At 51.0% G+C, this 19,280-nt stretch overlaps 1 protein-coding gene across 1 annotated transcript in view; it reads left to right on the forward strand.

The window, feature by feature from the left end:
- Positions 1 to 16,362, forward strand: part of LOC142292380 (uncharacterized) — a 39,872-nt gene extending 23,510 nt beyond the window's left edge. Inside the window, 6 exon segments of the mRNA XM_075337710.1 lie at positions 5,009 to 5,166; positions 5,168 to 6,136; positions 6,138 to 6,551; positions 6,553 to 6,672; positions 6,674 to 8,624; positions 16,132 to 16,362. Coding sequence (XP_075193825.1) covers positions 5,009 to 5,166; positions 5,168 to 6,136; positions 6,138 to 6,551; positions 6,553 to 6,672; positions 6,674 to 8,623 — 3,611 coding nt within the window. The 3' untranslated portion in view covers position 8,624; positions 16,132 to 16,362.
- The last annotated feature ends 2,918 nt before the right edge of the window (positions 16,363 to 19,280 follow it).

Consider the following 19,280-nt stretch of genomic DNA (forward strand, 5'->3'; position numbering starts at 1 on the left):
AACGCTCAATTCTAGAGAATGATACGATGTGTTTGCCATCAACGGTTTTGCGTTCAATCCTGATCGCACGTAGATGTCACACGCAGATACCTCACAAACGATGCCGGATGTGCGTCACTTACAACTTGACCCCAACGACGGATTGTGAGATATATTGAAGCGTGTGTAGCGGGCTTTTGCGCGTCTAATTGTGGTATAAAAATAAATAAAAAAAAAATTAGCGTAGGGTCCCCCCATATTATGATACCCAGCACAGATAAAGCTTATGACTGCAGGCTGCACCCCCAGCAGTTCATTTATCTTGGCTGTGTCTCAAAATAAGATGAACCCCATGCGGATTTAAAAAAAAATATATATATATATTTAAGTAAGTAATTTTGAAACCCGGCTTGCCATTTCCCCCCTAGCCCCCCAATTTAGATACCTAGCCAAAATAAAGCATGACAGCTGGAAGCTGGTATTCTCAGGCTGGGGAAAACCATACCTAATGGGCTCCCCCCTGCCTAAAAATAGGAGCCTTCAGCTGCCCAGAATTTCCGCATCCATTAGATGTGACGGTTCTGGTGCTTTACCTGACTCTTCCTGAGTGCCCTGGTGTGGTGACAATCGGGGTAATAAGGGGCAGCTCACAGCTGCCAATAAGCCCTAGATTAGTAATGGGGTGGTCTCAGATACAATTACTAATCTGTAAGTGAAAGTAAACAAGCACCGAAAAAATCCTATATTTGAAATAAAATACAAAACCTTCCACACTCTTTCACCAATTTATTAACCCCAAAACACCTGGGTAAATAAATTGGCTGGCTGGGTATCAAACTGGGGGGGGGGGGGGAGCGCATGCTGTTATTTTGTTTTGTTTTGTTTTTTTCAATTAGTTAAATAATAAACAAAAGCCGCATGCGGTTCCTTTTATTTTGATTCACAGCCGCGATAAGTGCATGGCTGGGGGTGCAGACTGTAGCCATATGCTTTATCTGTGCTGGATATCATAATATGGGGAATCCCCCCCACTCCAATATTCATGTCAGGCTACCACTAGGGGGAGCTGGAGCTCTGCAGGAAAAGACACTACATAGAGCTGAATCAGCATGGAGGTGGACACACAGTGTGTGCTGGAGCGCCGCCCTGCAGAGTCAGCCAGAATACAGAGGCCATGGGGGGATGGTCAGGCAGGCCAGGTCATACACAGTACGGTGACAAAGAAGACTGGAGGAATGAGCAAAAGCGGTGTCAAGATCGGGCCGCGGTCACTACCAGAGGAAGCAACCGAGTGGGGAGGTAGGAGAAGGGGGAACGACTGGGGTTATTGTGGGAAGGAACACAGACAGAGCACAGGGGAAGGACTGATCAGAAAACACTTACAGGGACCAGCAATCACAGGCAAAGCAGTGCTAAGCTTATAGCCGGTGCTGGTTCACCAGAGATGACAGAATTTAAAGCATCCAAGCTTCGGAAGTGAAGCCCGAGAGAAGGCTCCGCCCCCTAGCCTTGTGGACGGGGAGGTGGAACCATGACAATTCATTCATTTATACCACGATCAGACACATAGCATCTGAAATTGGAAGCATCAGACATGCTGTCACTCAGTGTGGGGGCGTGTCTGACTGCAACCAATCACAGACGCTGATGGGCGGGGAAAGCAGTGAAAATGCATGCACTTAATGAGCTGCCCCGGAAGTAGAAGGCAGAGCAGCACAGCCCAGCCACGCTTTTTTATTATTACCTGAGTGCCGGATCCAGATCAATCCCGGCCTGGGCTCGGCTGTTATGATCCAGAACCATGGAAAATCACAATGCATCACTGGCAAAAAAAGGGATAAGAGCATTGGCAACTAATCTGGCCGCCATCCCCTTACTAACCACCAACACTAGAAGTAGCTGAGGAGTGAACTAACATCCTATGCTGTGCGAACCCAGCCGGAGACACTAGCTATTAGTGTTGAGCGGACCCGGATCTGAAAAATCCGGATCCGCACGGTTCGAGGTTCCGATCCGAGTCCGACCAGTACCCGGGATGTGGGGTGCACGATCCGGATCCGTTTTTTTTTTTTTTTCTCTCTCTCTCTCTCTCTTTATAGCCAATCTGCTCAACTCTACTAGCTATCCTAAAGGAAGGAAGGATGAATAACTCTCTGCCTCAGAGTAGACCCCCAAAGGTATAGCAAGCCCCCCACATTCAAAGACTACGGTGATATAGGAAAATACAATACACAGATGGAGTATAGGATTAGCAAAGGTGAGGCCCCACTAACTAAATAGGAAAGGGGCTGATGGTGGCCAGAGAAAAATCCTACAAAAAAACAGATACCTGATAGTACAAAAAGGTCCTCAGATCGCACGATCTGCACTCCATCCTATATCAGGCGCTCTTGTCAAACCAATGAAGAGAAAACAGGAACAATTACAAATTCAAAAAGAAACAAACACATGGACTTATAGGAGCAATACTCCAAACATAGCTGCAAGGAGCTTCCCAGCTAAGCAACAAAGAGGAAAGATCATGTACTCACTTTCTGATGGCTTCACCTTTGACTAATGCCACTACGGTCCTGCAAAGCCATATGGTAACTTCTGACTAGCTGGAAGTCAAAAGTTACATCACAAGCTCCCAATGTAGCTCAATGAGGTCAGAATGAGGTTCTCATAGACTTGTATTGAGTTGTGATCTCCAGTTGCTCCATGAAACCCTGAAGCTGTCGGCAGGTCACAAATCCCCGGAGACTGGAGCTGCAGTGATAGAAAATGAAGCCGTCAGAAGGTGATTATAGTACAGGGGGCAGGGAGCGCCACTCCAGAGGTGCAATGAAAAAAAAATGCCTTTAAGAGAAAGGAAGAAGTTGTGGCTGTCGAGGAGTTTCTTACAAGCTAAGTTCCAGAGGTCAGAAGTAAAAGCAACAAAAGAAGGCGAGCACTGAATGTAAATAAGATTATCAGGGATTCTATGTGCAGCAGGAAGAGGGTTATACATACTGTGGAAGGGGGGCCAAGGTTAGGAGAGATGTCACCAGCCACTGGGAGAAGGAGAATAAAGACAAGGAGTAGCTGGGTCTGTGATTTGTGTGAGCTTATTGGGCGCTGTATGGTGGTAACGAATAGCTCAGAGCGTTTCCGAAATGTGAGTAGAGCCTGAGAGCTGAACAATGGAGACAGGACAAGAGATAGGACTGATAGGAGAGAGTGCACATGATGTGGAAAAACGCAGCAGCAAGGATATAGATGAGGCATAGAGATATGGAAATTACAACATGCAGCAGAATGTTTCCAGAAGCATGTTTGTGTGAGTATCTTGAATCACTTCCCTGTCTCCTGCCCAACTGCCATGTTTAACTGCATGCAATTCAATATTGAAAGATATTGCACATGTCACCACCTCCTTTGGATCACAGTTATTAGATAATAATTTGCCTCCTCTAGATCAGGGTTGTCAAGTAATATCTTGTGTCCTGTAGATCAGGGTTGTCTGATAATGGTCCACCTCCTGCAGATCAGGGTTGTCTGATAATGGTCCACCTCCTGCAGATCAGGGTTGTCTGATAATGGTCCACCTCCTATAGATCAGGGTTGTCTGATAATGGTCCACCTCCTGCAGATCAGGGTTGTCTGATAATGGTCCACCTCCTCTAGATCAGGGTTGTCTGATAATGGTCCACCTCCTCTAGATCAGGGTTGTCTGATAATGGTCCACCTCCTGTAGATCAGGGTTGTCTGATAACGGTCCACCTGCTGTAGATCAGAGTTGTCTGATAACGGTCCACCTCCTGTAGATCAGAGTTGTCTGATAATGGTCCACCTGCTGTAGATCAGAGTTGTCTAATAATGGTCCACCTCCTGTAGATCAGGGTTGTCTGATAATGGTCCATCTCCTGTAGATCAGGGTTGTCTGATAATGGTCCACCTCCTGTAGATCAGGGTTGTCTAATAATGGCCCACCTCCTGTAGATCAGGATTGTCTGATAATGGTCCACCTCCTGTAGATCAGGGTTGTCTGATAATGGTCCACCTCCTGTAGATCAGGGTTGTCTGATAATGGTCCATCTCCTGTAGATCAGGGTTGTCTGATAATGGTCCACCTCCTGTAGATCAGAGTTGTCTAATAATCGTCCATCTCCTGTAGATCAGGGTTGTCTAATAATGGTCCATCTCCTGTAGATTAGGGTTGTCTAATAATGGTCCATCTCCTGTAGATTAGGGTTGTCTAATAATGGTCCATCTCCTGTAGATTAGGGTTGTCTAATAATGGTCCATCTCCTGTAGATCAAGGTTGTCTAATAATGGTCCATCTCCTGTAGATTAGGGTTGTCTAATAATGGTCCATCTCCTGTAGATCAGGGTTGTCTGATAATGGTCCACCTCCTGTAGGTCAGGGTTGTCTGATAATGGTCCATCTCCTGTAGATCAGGGTTGTCTAATAATGGTCCATCTCCTGTAGATCAGGGTTGTCTAATAATGGTCCATCTCCTGTAGATCAGGGTTGTCTGATAATGGTCCACCTCCTGTAGATCAGGGTTGTCTAATAATGGTCCATCTCCTGTAGATTAGGGTTGTCTAATAATTGTCCATCTCCTGTAGATCAGGGTTGTCTGATAATGGTCCACCTCCTGTAGGTCAGGGTTGTCTGATAATGGTCCATCTCCTGTAGATCAGGGTTGTCTGATAATGGTCCACCTCCTGTAGATCAGGGTTGTCTAATAATGGTCCATCTCCTGTAGATTAGGGTTGTCTGATAACTCATCTCCTGTTTATTTGGCTCTCTCTCACCTTATCATCGTCTCTGGCTGTCACATCAGTGTTGATGGCTTTCCTACTGTCAGCTGCCCCTTGTCCTTAGAGCAATGTGTCAGATAGTAATAGCCATCCGGGTCCTTGTGTCCTCTGCCGCCAGATTTAGGCAGCCTCTTCCACAGCGCTCTATTTGTTGTCAGTTGTCAGGACATGCGTGGAGTTGTAGTTTTCATTAGTAGAAAGCTGCCTGTGTGTGCCATGTTTGATGTGTTCCTTCTGTCCGCAGGTTTCCGCAGACTGTGCCTGGACGACCTCCGTAAAGCTCACATTGTGCGCGATGTCCAACAGTACATCCTGTGCCGACTGGACAGCGAGACGGCTCTGCGGCAGCACCTGACCCTGGACACCGCCGAGATGCTGAACCAGCTGCACATAAAGAGCAACGGGCTGCTTCCTCTTCCTGGAGCGCGTGCTGGATGGCGTCTCCGAAGGGTCTATCCTCCTGCGAGAAATCCGCCATATTCCCGGCACGCTGAACGGACTCTACCTGTGGCTGTGCCAGCGGCTGTTCTCGGGACGCCAGTTCTGCCCAGTGCGGATGCTGCTGAACGTCATCTTGGCCTCTCCCGCTCCTCTGTCCCGACCCCAGCTCCACAATGCTGTATGGACGAAACAAATGAAAGGCTGGAGAGCGGAGGAGTTCAGCAAGACCCTGGCATCCATCGCCATGCTGCTCCACTCTCAGGACAGTGCCGAGGTGGTGCTCTTCCATCACAGCTTCTCGGAGTGGCTCCTGGATGTGAAATACTGTACCCAGAAATACTTGTGTAATGTCACGGAGGGCCACTGCATGCTCGCCATGAGCTTATCAACACGGGCACCAAACCTGATGCCCGCCGAGGTCGCCCAGCTGGCCAAGCATCTCCTCCTGTCTGACATTCGGGGGCTAGAGCCCTGTCACTTAGCTCTGTGGCTTCTGTGGATGGACGTCCCAGTGTCTGTCTGTTTGGCCTCTAATGTCTCTCTAGAGTTGGAGGTCTTGCAGTTGCTCTTGTTAGCCAGGCCTAAAGTAGATGGAGCCTCCATGGTGGAGGAAACGAGTGCTCTGAAGAGAACCCTGGTGCGAGGTGTCTCTCTGGAATTTCTCTTAGACACCGGGGGTAGCCTAAATAAAAGGGACAGATCTGGAAGAACTCTGCTCGCGGCTGCGGCCCATGCTGGGAACCTGGATGCTGTGAAGCTTATGTTTTCCAGGGGAGCCAGTTTGGAAGCTACAGATGAAGATGGGCAGACTCCTCTAGGGCTGGCTGCACATCAGGGGCACTTGCCGGTGGTGGAGTTTCTTCTTGAACACGGCGCTTGTCATGATCATGGTGACAGTCGTGGTTGGAGTCCTTTACGTGCTTCTGCTTGGGGGGGGCCACACTGAGGTAGTAAAGTCATTACTTACGTTTGGGGCTCAGCCGGACACAACTGGTCCCAATGGACGCACAGCACTGAGGGCAGCAGCATGGGGTGGACATGAGGGTCCGGTCATGGCTCTTCTGAAGGCTGGAGCAGAGATAGACCATGCTGATGTGGAGGGCCGTACTCCACTCATGGCAGCGGCATACATGGGCCATTGTGCAGTAGCTCAATTATTACTGCACTCGGGGGCTAATGTGAATAAATGTGATGTAGAAGGACGTTCTGCCCTGGCCGTTGCATGTCTCTGTGCTCCAACTGGGCAGAGGCATCCACAACTGGTCTCTGTGTTGTTGGAACATGGAGCAGATCCAGAGCTGCAGGATAAGGAAGGGTTAACACCACTGTTGGTCGCTGCTTATGAGGGGGCAAGAAGAGGTGGCAGAACTTCTCCTTGAAGCTGGGGCCAACCCGGACAAGCCAGGCAAGGACCAGATGACACCACTTTTGGCAGCTGCCTCTGGAGGACATGCTGAAACTGTGAGGGGTGCTACTACTCTGGGGCGCCTCCGCCGATGTCCCAGACAAAGAAGGGAGGTCAGCACTCCTCCTAGCAGCAGCGTCGGCTCGAGGAGAGGAGGCAGTGAGGGCCTTACTACATAGGGGCCTGAATGAAAATCACCAGGACCATCTGGGATGGACTGCTTTGCACTGGGCGGCCTGTGAGGGTCGGAGAAGTGTTTGCCGTGCCCTGGTAGATGGTGGAGCCAAATTAACACTGAGGGATAGGGAAGGGTACACACCTCTCCTCTTGGCAGCTGAAGAAGGGCACACGGGCTGTGCAGAACTGCTGGTAAACCGGGGGTCCACCATCAACCAGCGGGGCAGTGATGGCATGACAGCTTTGTGCTTTGCTTCTCTTGCTGGCCACAAGGCCACCGTGGAGTTACTACTGAGAAAAGGAGCAGACCCTGATGTGAAGACCACCCAAGGAAAGCCACTCCTGCACCTCTTAGCCCTACAAGGACTTACAGACATAGCAAAACTTCTGTTGGATCATGGTGCTGATGCTGAGGGGAGAGACCCAGATGAACGCACGGCTTTGCATGCCTCCTGCTGGCAAGGGGACTCAGACATGGCTCATCTTCTTCTGGAGGTCGGCAAGGCAAATTGCAATGCTTTCGACAAAGAAAAGAGAACTCCGTTACACTGTGCCGCATGGAAAGGCCATGCCAATATCGCCCACCTTCTGATACAGCATGGAGGGTATACTGATGCCCAATGTTCTCAGGGAGCCACCCCTCTCTGTATATCTGCTCAGGAGGGGCACCATGCACTGGCCAAAGTCCTCCTGGAGGAAGGGAATGCCAGCCCCTTCCATGCTGATCACTGTGGACGCACTCCTATAAAAGTAGCAGCCAAAGGAGGGCACACAGCCATCGTTCATCTCCTGGAGGCTCATGGTGTGCCATCCTACCAAGGACCAATGGTAAAGGCTCCGGTAAAGGACGCCCCTGCAAGTGAGCGACCACATGGTGGAGGTGACAGCTGGTCCACACTTTCACCTGTGTCGACAGGCAGCCGCTCACTGGACAACTCCCTGAAGAGCTCTATGGGATCTGTGCTTACGTCCTCCACTTACCATTCCCAGGCCACCGTGGCCATGGACAGCCTCACCTTTACCCAGCAGGTTCAGCAGCACTCTCTTCCACGCAGCCGCTCTCGACAAGCTGTTGCCCTGACTGGCATGGTTAGTTTCCCTGCCCTCCCTGCATCCTCCAGTCCGGGACTACTGCATGGGGAGGCGAGGACCAGCTGTCAACAGAATCCCAGTTCTCCAGACGGGGAACTAAAGAGGAACGGGATTCTCACCAACCCGAATTACGGCAGTCCGATGTATGCTCACTTTAAGTCCGGTGATGGCGTGCACCCAACAGATAACACAAGAGCCGCTCCTCAGAGCAACTCCAAGGATTATGCCCAAAGTAAGAGCAGCAGCTCGGGGTACTCCTCCAGTCATGCCGCCGGTGAAGTCCACCGCAAGAAGACCGTCACCTCACCAAAGAAAATAAAAGACTCCCCGGATCAGCCCTGGCGGGCTCGAGTGAGCCCCGGCACCGTCCACTCCTCACAAAACAGTCATCAGCCTGAGCGCATCTCCAGGACCAGGACTGTAGATCCACTAGATCTCGAGAACAAAGCGTCGAATGTAGTGACCTCACCTACACACATGAAGAATCCAGTGCCCACTGCTGGTAATACTGTGGACTTTACGTGCTGTGCCAGTAGATCCGGAGACATTGTGCGATCCCCTAATAAAAAGGATCCACTGAGATCTCCAACCAACGAGGGAGAGGACCAATCCCCGAGGAGACAAGACTCCTCCATAATCTCCATCACCACCATGGACCCACAGCTTCACCTCAAGCAGGCCATCAAGCTGCAGTTCGAGGGTCGCACATGTGGATTCAACTACAGGAAGGAGACCCCACTGTGAGGTAAGAGCAGCACAAACTTACACCCTGCCCCCGATATTACACCCTGCCCCCGATATTACACCCTGCCCCCGATATTACACCCCGCCCCCGATATTACACCCTGCCCCCGATATTACACCCCGCTCCCGATATTACACCCCGCTCCTGTCCTCTGATATTACACCCTGCCCCCGATATTACACCCTGCCCCCGATATTACACTCTTCCCCGATATTACACTCTGCCCCCGATATTACATCCCGCTCCTGTCCTCTGATATTACACCCTGTCCCCAATATTACACCCCGCTCCCGATATTACATCCCGCCCCCGATATTACACCCTGCCCCCGACATTACAACCCGCCCACGATATTACACCTTGCCCCCGATATTACACCCCACTCCTGTCCTCTGATATTATACTCTGCTCCTGATATTACACCCCGCTCCCGTCCTCTGATATTACACCCCGCTCCCAATATTACACCCTGCTCCCGTCCTCTGATATTACACACAGCTCCCATCCCCTGTTATTACACCCCGCTCTCGTCCTCTGATATTACACCCTGAACCCGTCCCCTGATATTACACACAGCTCCCATCCCCTGATATTACACCCCGCTCTCGTCCTCTGATATTACACCCCGAACCCGTCCCCTGATATTACATCCTGCTCCCGATATTACACACAGCTCCCGTCCTCTAATATTACACCCTGCTCCCGTCCTCTGATATTACACCCTGCTCCCGTCCTCTGATATTACACCCCGAACCCATCCTCTAATATTACACTCCAAACCCATCCTCTGATACTACACCCCACTTCCGTCCCCTGATATTACACCCCACTTCCGTCCCCTGATGTTACACCCCCGCTCCCGTCCCCTGATATTACACCCCACTTCCGTCCCCTGATATTACACCCCACTTTTGTCCCCTGATATTACACCCCACTTCCGTCCCCTGATATTACACCCAGCTCCTGATATTACACCCTGAACCCGTCCCATGATATTACACCCCACTCCCCGTCCTCTGATATTACACCCCGCACCTGTTCTTTGATATTACACCCCGAACCCGTCCTCTGACAGAAAACACTCCTCTATTCTACAGCGTGCTGCACCAGCACCTCTCCCACCAGGAAAAACAGCAAGAAGGGGGAAAAGACTGTATAGGGAAGAATGGGTAGAAGAAAGAAAGCATCCACAGGATCAGAGAGGGCAGACCACACAGTATAATGAGAGAGGAAGAGGAGAGCACATAAGGCAACCTGCAAGGGGAGGAAGGAATCGTACAGGCTGTGTATAGAGGAGCGTCCATAGCAGACTCTCTACAGGGGGATGGGGTTACACAGGCTGTGTTTAAGCGTATAGAGACAGATTAGTCCATAGAAATAATGAGACCCCATTGCACAATAATTAGACCCCATCAAACAGTATACTACCACAAATATTCAGGTTGCCGACACCACTAGGGGGGAGCTCCCTGTATACAGAGATACATGATAAGATACTGTCTGCAGCCACCACTAGGGGGAGCTCCCTGTATACAGAGATACATGATAAGATCCTGTCTGCAGACATCACTAGGGGGAGCTCCCTGTATACAGAGATACATGATAAGATACTGTCTGCAGCCACCACTAGAGGGAGCTCCCTGTATACAGAGATACATGATAAGATCCTGTCTGCAGCCTCCACTAGGGGGAGCTCCCTGTATACAGAGATACATGATAAGATCCTGTCTGCAGCCACCACTAGGGGGAGCTCCCTGTATACAGAGATATATGATAAGATCCTGTCTGCAGTCACCACTAGGGGGAGCTCCCTGTATACAGAGATACATGATAAGATCCTGTCTGCAGTCACCACTAGGGGGAGCTCCCTGTATACAGAGATACATGATAAGATCCTGTCTGCAGTCACCACTAGGGGGAGCTCCCTGTATACAGAGATACATGATAAGATCCTGTCTGCAGCCACCACTAGGGCGAGCTCCCTGTATACAGAGATACATGATAAGATCCTGTCTGCAGCCACCACTAGGGGGAGCTCCCTGTATACAGAGATACATGATAAGATCCTGTCTGCAGCCACCACTAGGGGGAGCTCCCTGTATACAGAGATACATGATAAGATCCTGTCTGCAGTCACCACTAGGAGGAGCTCCCTGTATACTGAGATACATGATAAGATGCTGTCTGCAGTCACCACTAGGGGGAGCTCCCTGTATACAGAGATACATGATAAGATCCTGTCTGCAGTCACCACTAGGAGGAGCTCCCTGTATACTGAGATACATGATAAGATCCTGTCTGCAGCCACCACTAGGGGGAGCTCCCTGTATACAGAGATACATGATAAGATTCTGTCTGCAGTCACCACTAGGGGGAGCTCCCTGTATACAGAGATACATGATAAGATCCTGTCTGCAGCCACCACTAGGAGGAGCTCCCTGTATACTGAGATACATGATAAGATGATGTCTTCAGCCTCCACTAGGGGGAGCTCCCTGTATACGAGATACATGGTAAGATCCTGTCTGCAGTCACCACTAGGGGGAGCTCCCTGTATACAGAGATACATGATAAGATCCTGTCTGCAGCCACCACTAGGGGGAGCTCCCTATATACAGAGATACATGATAAGATCCTGTCTGCATCCACCACTAGGGGGAGCCCCCTGTATACAGAGATACATGATAAGATCCTGTCTGCTGCCACCACTAGGGGGAGCTCCATGTATACAGAGATGCATGATGAGATCCTGTCTGCAGCCACCACTAGGGGGAGCTCCCTGTATACAGAGATACATGATAAGATCTTGTCTGCAGCCACCACTAGGGGGAGCTCCCTGTATACAGAGATACATGATAAGATCCTGTCTGCTGCCACCACTAGGGGGAGCTCCCTGTATACAGAGATACATGATAAGATCCTGTCTGCAGCCACCACTAGGGGGAGCTCCCTGTATACAGAGATGCATGATAAGATCCTGTCTGCAGCCACCACTAGAGGGAACTCCCTGTATACAGAGATACATGATAAGATCCTGTCTGCAGCCACCACTAGGGGGAGCTCCCTGTATACAGAGATACATGATAAGATCCTGTCTGCAGCCACCACTAGGGGGAGCTCCCTGTATACAGAGATACATGATAAGATCCTGTCTGCAGCCGCCACTAGGGGGAGCTCCCTGTATACAGAGATACATGATAAGATCCTGTCTGCAGCCACCACTAGGGGGAGCTCCCTGTATACAGAGATACATGATAACATTCTGTCTGCAGTCACCACTAGGGGGAGCTTCCTGTATACAGAGATACATGATAAGATCCTGTCTGCAGCCACCACTAGGGGGAGCTCCCTGTATACAGAGATACATGATAAGATCCTGTCTGCAGCCACCACTAGGGGGAGCTCCCTGTATACAGAGATACATGATAAGATCCTGTCTGCAGCCACCACTAGGGGGAGCTCCCTGTATACAGAGATACATGATAAGATCCTGTCTGCAGCCACCACTAGGGGGAGCTCCCTGTATACAGAGATACATGATAACATTCTGTCTGCAGTCACCACTAGGGGGAGCTTCCTGTATACAGAGATACATAATAAGATCCTGTCTGCAGCCACCACTAGGGGGAGCTCCCTGTATACAGAGATACATGATAAGATCCTGTCTGCAGCCACCACTAGGGGGAGCTCCCTGTATACAGAGATACATGATAAGATCCTGTCTGCAGCCACCACTAGGGGGAGCTCCCTGTATACAGAGATACATGATAAGATCCTGTCTGCAGCCACCACTAGGAGGAGCTCCCTGTATACAGAGATACTTGATAAGGTCCTGTCTGCAGCCACCACTAGAGGGAGCTCCCTGTATACAGAGATACATGATAAGATCATGTCTGCAGCCACCACTAGGGGGAGCTCCCTGTATACAGAGATACATAAGCTCCTGTCTGCAGCCACCACTAGGGGGAGCTCCCTGTATACAGAGATACATGATAAGATCCTGTCTGCAGCCTCCACTAGGGGGAGCTCCCTGTATACAGAGATACATGATAAGATCCTGTCTGCAGCCTCCACTAGGGGAAGCTCCCTGTATACAGAGATACATGATAAGATCCTGTCTGCAGCCACCACTAGGGGGAGCTCCCTGTATACAGAGATACATGATAAGATCCTGTCTGCAGTCACCACTAGGGAGAGCTCCCTGTATACAGAGATACATGATAAGATGCTGTCTGCAGCCACTACTAGGGGGAGCTCCCTGTATACAGAGATACATGATAAGATCCTGTCTGCAGTCACCACTAGAGGGAGCTCCCTGTATACAGAGATACATGATAAGATCCTCTCTGCAGCCACCACTAGGGGGAGCTCCCTGTATACAGAGATACATGATAAGATCCTGTCTGCAGCCACCACTAGGGGGAGCTCCCTGTATACAGAGGTACATGATAAGATCCTGTCTGCAGCCACCACTAGGGGGAGCTCCCTGTATACAGAGATACATGATAAGATCCTGTCTGCAGCCACCACTAGGGGGAGCTCCCTGTATACAGAGATACATGATAAGATCCTCTCTGCAGCCACCACTAGGGGGAGCTCCCTGTATACAGAGATACATGATAAGATCCTGTCTGCAGCCACCACTAGGGGGAGCTCCCTGTATACAGAGGTACATGATAAGATCCTGTCTGCAGCCACCACTAGGGGGAGCTCCCTGTATACAGAGATACATGATAAGATCCTCTCTGCAGCCACCACTAGGGGGAGCTCCCTGTATACAGAGATACATGATAAGATCCTGTCTGCAGCCACCACTAGGGGGAGCTCCCTGTATACAGAGATACATTATAAGATCCTGTCTGCAGTCACCACTAGGAGCAGCTCCCTGTATACAGAGATACATGATAAGATCCTGTCTACAGCCACCACTAGGGGGAGCTCCCTGTATACAGAGATACATGATAAGATCCTGTCTGCAGCCACCACTAGGGGGAGCTCCCTGTATACAGAGATACATGATAAGATCCTGTCTGCAGCCACCACTAGGGGGAGCTCCCTGTATACAGAGATACACGATAAGATCCTGTCTGCAGTCACCACTAGGGGGAGCTCCCTGTATACAGAGATACATAAGATCCTGTCTGCAGCCACCACTAGGGGGAGCTCCTTGTATACAGAGATACATGATAAGATCCTGTCTGCAGCCACCACTAGGGGGAGCTCCCTGTATACAAAGATACATGATAAGATCCTGTCTGCAGTCACCACTAGGAGGAGCTTCCTGTATACAGAGATACATGATAAGATCCTGTCTGCAGCCACCACTAGGGGGAGCTCCCTGTATACAGAGATACATGATAAGATCCTGTCTGTAGCCACCACTAGGGGGAGCTCTCTGTATACAGAGATACATGATAACATTCTTTCTGCAGTCACCACTAGGGGGAGCTCCCTGTATACAGAGATACATGATAAGATCCTGTCTGCAGCCACCACTAGGGGGAGCTCTCTGTATACAGAGATACATGATAAGATCCTGTCTGCAGCCACCACTAGGGGGAGCTCCCTGTATACAGAGATACATGATAACATTCTATCTGCAGCCACCACTAGGGGGAGCTCTCTGTATACAGAGATACATGATAAGATCCTGTCTGCAGCCACCACTAGGGGGAGCTCCCTGTATACAGAGATACATGATAAGATCCTGTCTGCAGCCACCACTAGGGGGAGCTCCCTGTATACAGAGATACATGATAAGATCCTGTCTGCAGCCACCACTAGGAGGAGCTCCCTGTATAGAGAGATACATGATAAGATCCTGTCTGCAGCCACCACTAGGGGGAGCTCCCTGTATACAGAGATACATGATAAGATCCTGTCTGCAGCCAGCACTAGGGGGAGCTCCCTGTATACAGAGATACATGATAAGATCCTGTCTGCAGCCACCACTAGGGGGAGCTTCCTGTATACAGAGATACATGATAAGATCCTGTCTGCAGCCACCACTAGGGGGAGCTCCCTATATACAGAGATACATGATAAGATCCTGTCTGCAGCCACCACTAGGGGGAGCTCCCTGTATACAGAGATACATGATAAGATCCTGTCTGCAGCCACCATTAGGGGGAGCTCCCTGTATACAGAGATACATGATAAGATCCTGTCTGTAGCCACCACTAGGGGGAGCTCCCTGTATACAGAGATACATGATAAGATCCTGTCTGCAGCCACCACTAGGGGGAGCTCCCTGTATACAGAGATACATGATAAGATCCTGTCTGCAGCCACCACTAGGGGGAGCTCCCTGTATACAGAGATACATGATAACATTCTATCTGCAGCCACCACTAGGGGGAGCTCTCTGTATACAGAGATACATGATAAGATCCTGTCTGCAGCCACCACTAGGGGGAGCTCCCTGTATACAGAGATACATGATAAGATCCTGTCTGCAGCCACCACTAGGGGGAGCTCCCTGTATACAGAGATACATGATAAGATCCTGTCTGCAGCCACCACTAGGGGGAGCTCCCTGTATACAGAGATACATGATAAGATCCTGTCTGCAGCCACCACTAGGGGGAGCTCCCTGTATACAGAGATACATGATAAGATCCTGTCTGCAGCCACCACTAGGGGGAGCCCCCTGTATACAGAGATACATGATAATATCCTGTCTGCAGTCACCACTAGGGGGAGCTCCCTGTATACAGAGATACAGGATAAGATCCTGTCTGCAGTCACCACTAGGGGAAGCTCCCTGTATACAGAGATACATGATAAGATCCTGTCTGCAGCCACCACTAGGGGGAGCTCCCTGTATACAGAGATACATGATAAGATCCTGTCTGCAGCCACCACTAGGGGGAGCTCCCTGTATACAGAGATACATGATAAGATCCTGTCTGCAGCCACCACTAGGGGGAGCTCCCTGTATACAGATACATGATAAGATTCTGTCTGCAGCCACCACTAGAGGGAGCTCCCTGTATACAGAGATACATGATAAGAGTCTGTCTGCAGCCACCACTAGGGGGAGCTCCCTGTATACAGAGATACATGATAAGATCCTGTCTGCAGCCACCACTAGGGGGAGCTCCCTGTATACAGAGATACATGATAAGATCCTGTCTGCAGCCACCACTAGGGAGAGCTCCCTGTATACAGAGATACATGATAAGATCCTGTCTGCAGTCACCACTAGGGGGAGCTCCCTGTATACAGAGATACATGATAAGATCCTGTCTGCAGCCACCACTAGGGGGAGCTCCCTGTATACAGAGATACATGATAAGATCCTGTCTGCAGTCACCACTAGGGGGAGCCCCCTGTATACAGAGATACATGATAAGATCCTGTCTGCAGCCTCCACTAGGGGGAGCTCCCTGTATACAGATACTTGATAAGATCCTGTCTGCAGTCACCACTAGGGGGAGTATTTCAGAGCTTTACTATGCTTGTTGCAGGGCTTTCTCTAAGCGCTTCACTTTCTGATTTCCTCCAGGTATTGTCTTCGGATATGTCGGGCTCCCGATTCTTCTGAATGTCAGTGCCGTTTCTGTCGTCACCTCCAAATTGAGTGAGAAGTGTGTCTCGTACCAAGAATATTTTCATGGATCTTCTGTTGATTTGAAGACTTATAGTGCGGGTCCCTGCAATGTGTGCACATCGGGCTGAAACCACTGGGCGGAGGACGGAGACGGAGGGTGGAGGACGGAGACGGAGGGCGGAGGACGAGGGTGGAGGATGGAGGCGGAGGGTGGAGGACGGACCTGTCAGTGTCACTGTTTACATTTCTATAATAAAATATTTTCCTCTTCCTGTGTGCCATTCATTGTGTGGAGGAGACTGATTGCTTGTGCTCCTCAGGGGCGGGGTCAGCTGCAGCACTGACACTATGATTTGTTATTTCGGTGTCGCCCCCTCAGAACCAATTATCTCCGTCTTTCACATTTTTGTCAGTTTAACCACTTTCAGAAATCAAAGAGTATGGTCTCATCTGTCACAAGGAAACAGTATTATAGGGGGATCTCTGGAGGACGCTCTGTTATGGGGGATCTGTAGATAACACACTGTTATGGGGGATCTGTGGAGGCGCTCTGTTATGGGGGATCTGTGGAGGACGCTCTGTTATGGGGATCTGTGGAGGACGCTCTGTTATGGGGGATCTGCGGAGGACGCTCTGTTATGGGGGATCTGTAGAGGACGCTCTGTTATGGGGGATCTGTGGATGACACACTGTTATGGGGGATCTGTGGAGGCGCGCTGTTATGGGGGATCTGTGGAGGACGCTCTGTTATGGGGGATCTGTGGAGGACGCTCTGTTATGAGGGATCTGTGGATAACGCTCTGTTATGGGGGATCTGTGGATGACGCTCTGTTATGGGGGATCTGTGGATGACGCTCTGTTATGGGGAATCTGTGGATGACGCTCTGTTATGGGGGATCTGTGGAGGACGCTCAGTTATGGGGGATCTGTGGAGGACGCTCTGTTATGGGGGATCTGTGGATGACGCTCTTATGGGGGATCTGTGGAGGTCGCTCTGTTATGGGGGATCTGTGGAGGACGCTCTGTTATGGGGGATCTGTGGAGGACGCTCAGTTATGGGGGATCTGTGGAGGACGCTCTGTTATGGGGGATCTGCGGATGACGCTCTGTTATGAGGGATCTGTGGAGGACGCTCTGTTATGGGGGATCTGTGGAGGAAGCTCTGTTGTGGGGGATCTGCGGAAGACGCTCTGTTATGGGGGATCTGTGGAGGATGCTCTGTTATGGGGGATCTGTGGATGACACACTGTTATGGGGGATCTGTGGAGGCGCTCTGTTATGGGGGATCTGTGGAGGACGCTCTGTTATGGGGGATCTGTGGAGGACGCTCTGTTATGGGGGATCTGTGGAGGACGCTCTGTTATGAGGGATCTGTGGATAACGCTCTGTTATAGGGGATCTGTGGATGACGCTCTGTTATGGGGGATCTGTGGATGACGCTCTGTTATGGGGAATCTGTGGATGACGCTCTGTTATGGGGGATCTGTGGAGGACGCTCAGTTATGGGGGATCTGTGGAGGACGCTCTGTTATGGGGGATCTGTGGATGACGCTCTTATGGGGGATCTGTGGAGGTCGCTCTGTTATGGGGGATCTGTGGAGGACGCTCTGTTATGGGGAATCTGTGGAGGACGCTCAGTTATGGGGGATCTGTGGAGGACGCTCTGTTATGGGGGATCTGCGGATGACGCTCTGTTATGAGGGATCTGTGGAGGACGCTCTGTTATGGGGGATCTGTGGAGGACGCTCTGTTGTGGGGGATCTGCGGAGGATGCTCTGTTGTGGGGGATCTGTGGAAGATGCTCTGTTATGGGGGATCTGTGGAGGACGCTCAGTTATGGGGGATCTGTGGAGGATGCTCTGTTATGGGGGATCTGTGGAGGACGCTCAGTTATGGGGGATCTGTGGAGGACGCTCTGTTATGGGGGATCTGCGGATGACGCTCTGTTATGAGGGATCTGTGGAGGACGCTCTGTTATGGGGGATCTGTGGAGGACGCTCTGTTGTGGGGGATCTGCGGAGGATGCTCTGTTGTGGGGGATCTGTGGAGGATGCTCTGTTATGGGGGATCTGTGGAGGACGCTCAGTTATGGGGGATCTGTGGAGGTCGCTCTGTTGTGGGGGATCTGTGGAGGTTGCTCTGTTATGGGGGATCTGTGGAGGATGCTCTATTATGGGGGATCTGTGGAGGTCGCTCTGTTGTGGGGGATCTGTGGATGACGCTGTGTTATGGGGGATCTGTGGATGATGCTCTGTTATGGGGGGATCTGTGGAGGACGTTCTGTTATGGGGGATCTGTGGAGGACGCTCTGTTATGGGGGATCTGTGGAGGACGCTCAGTTATGGGGGATCTGTGGAGGATGCTCTGTTATGGGGGATCTGTGGAGGTCGCTCTGTTGTGGGGGATCTGTGGAGGTCGCTCTGTTATGGGGGATCTGTGGAGGACGCTCTGTTATGGGGGATCTGTGGAGGACGCTCAGTTATGGGGGATCTGTGGAGGTCGCTCTGTTATGGGGGATCTGTGGAGGTCGCTCTGTTATGGGGGATCTGTGGAGGATGCTCTGTTATGGGGGATCTGTGGAGGTCGCTCTGTTGTGGGGGATCTGTGGAGGACGCTGTGTTATGGGGGATCTGTGGAGGACGCTGTGTTATGGGGGATCTGTGGAGGCGCTCTGTTATGGGGGATCTGTGGAGGACGCTCTGTTATGGGGGATCTGTGGAGGACGCTGTGTTATGGGGGATTTGTGGAGGACGCTGTGTTATGGGGGATCTGTGGAGGACGCTCTGTTATGGGGGATTTGTGGAGGACGCTCTGTTATGGGGGATCTGTGGAGGACGCTCTGTTGTGGGGGATCTGTGGAGGACGCTCTGTTGTGGGGGATCTGTGGAGGACGCTCTGTTGTGGGGGATCTGTGGAGGACGCTCTGTTGTGGGGGATCTGTGGAGGACGCTCTGTTGTGGGGGATTTGTGGAGGACGCTCTGTTATGGGGGATCTGTGGAGGATGCTCTGTTGGGGGGGATCTGTGGAGGACGCTCTGTTGTGGGGATCTGTGGAGGATGATCTGTTGGGGGGGATCTGTGGAGGACGCTCTGTTATGGGGGAT

Source organism: Anomaloglossus baeobatrachus, chromosome 2, assembly GCF_048569485.1.
Source record: "Anomaloglossus baeobatrachus isolate aAnoBae1 chromosome 2, aAnoBae1.hap1, whole genome shotgun sequence".
In the NCBI taxonomy this organism is placed as follows: Eukaryota; Metazoa; Chordata; class Amphibia; order Anura; family Aromobatidae; genus Anomaloglossus; species Anomaloglossus baeobatrachus.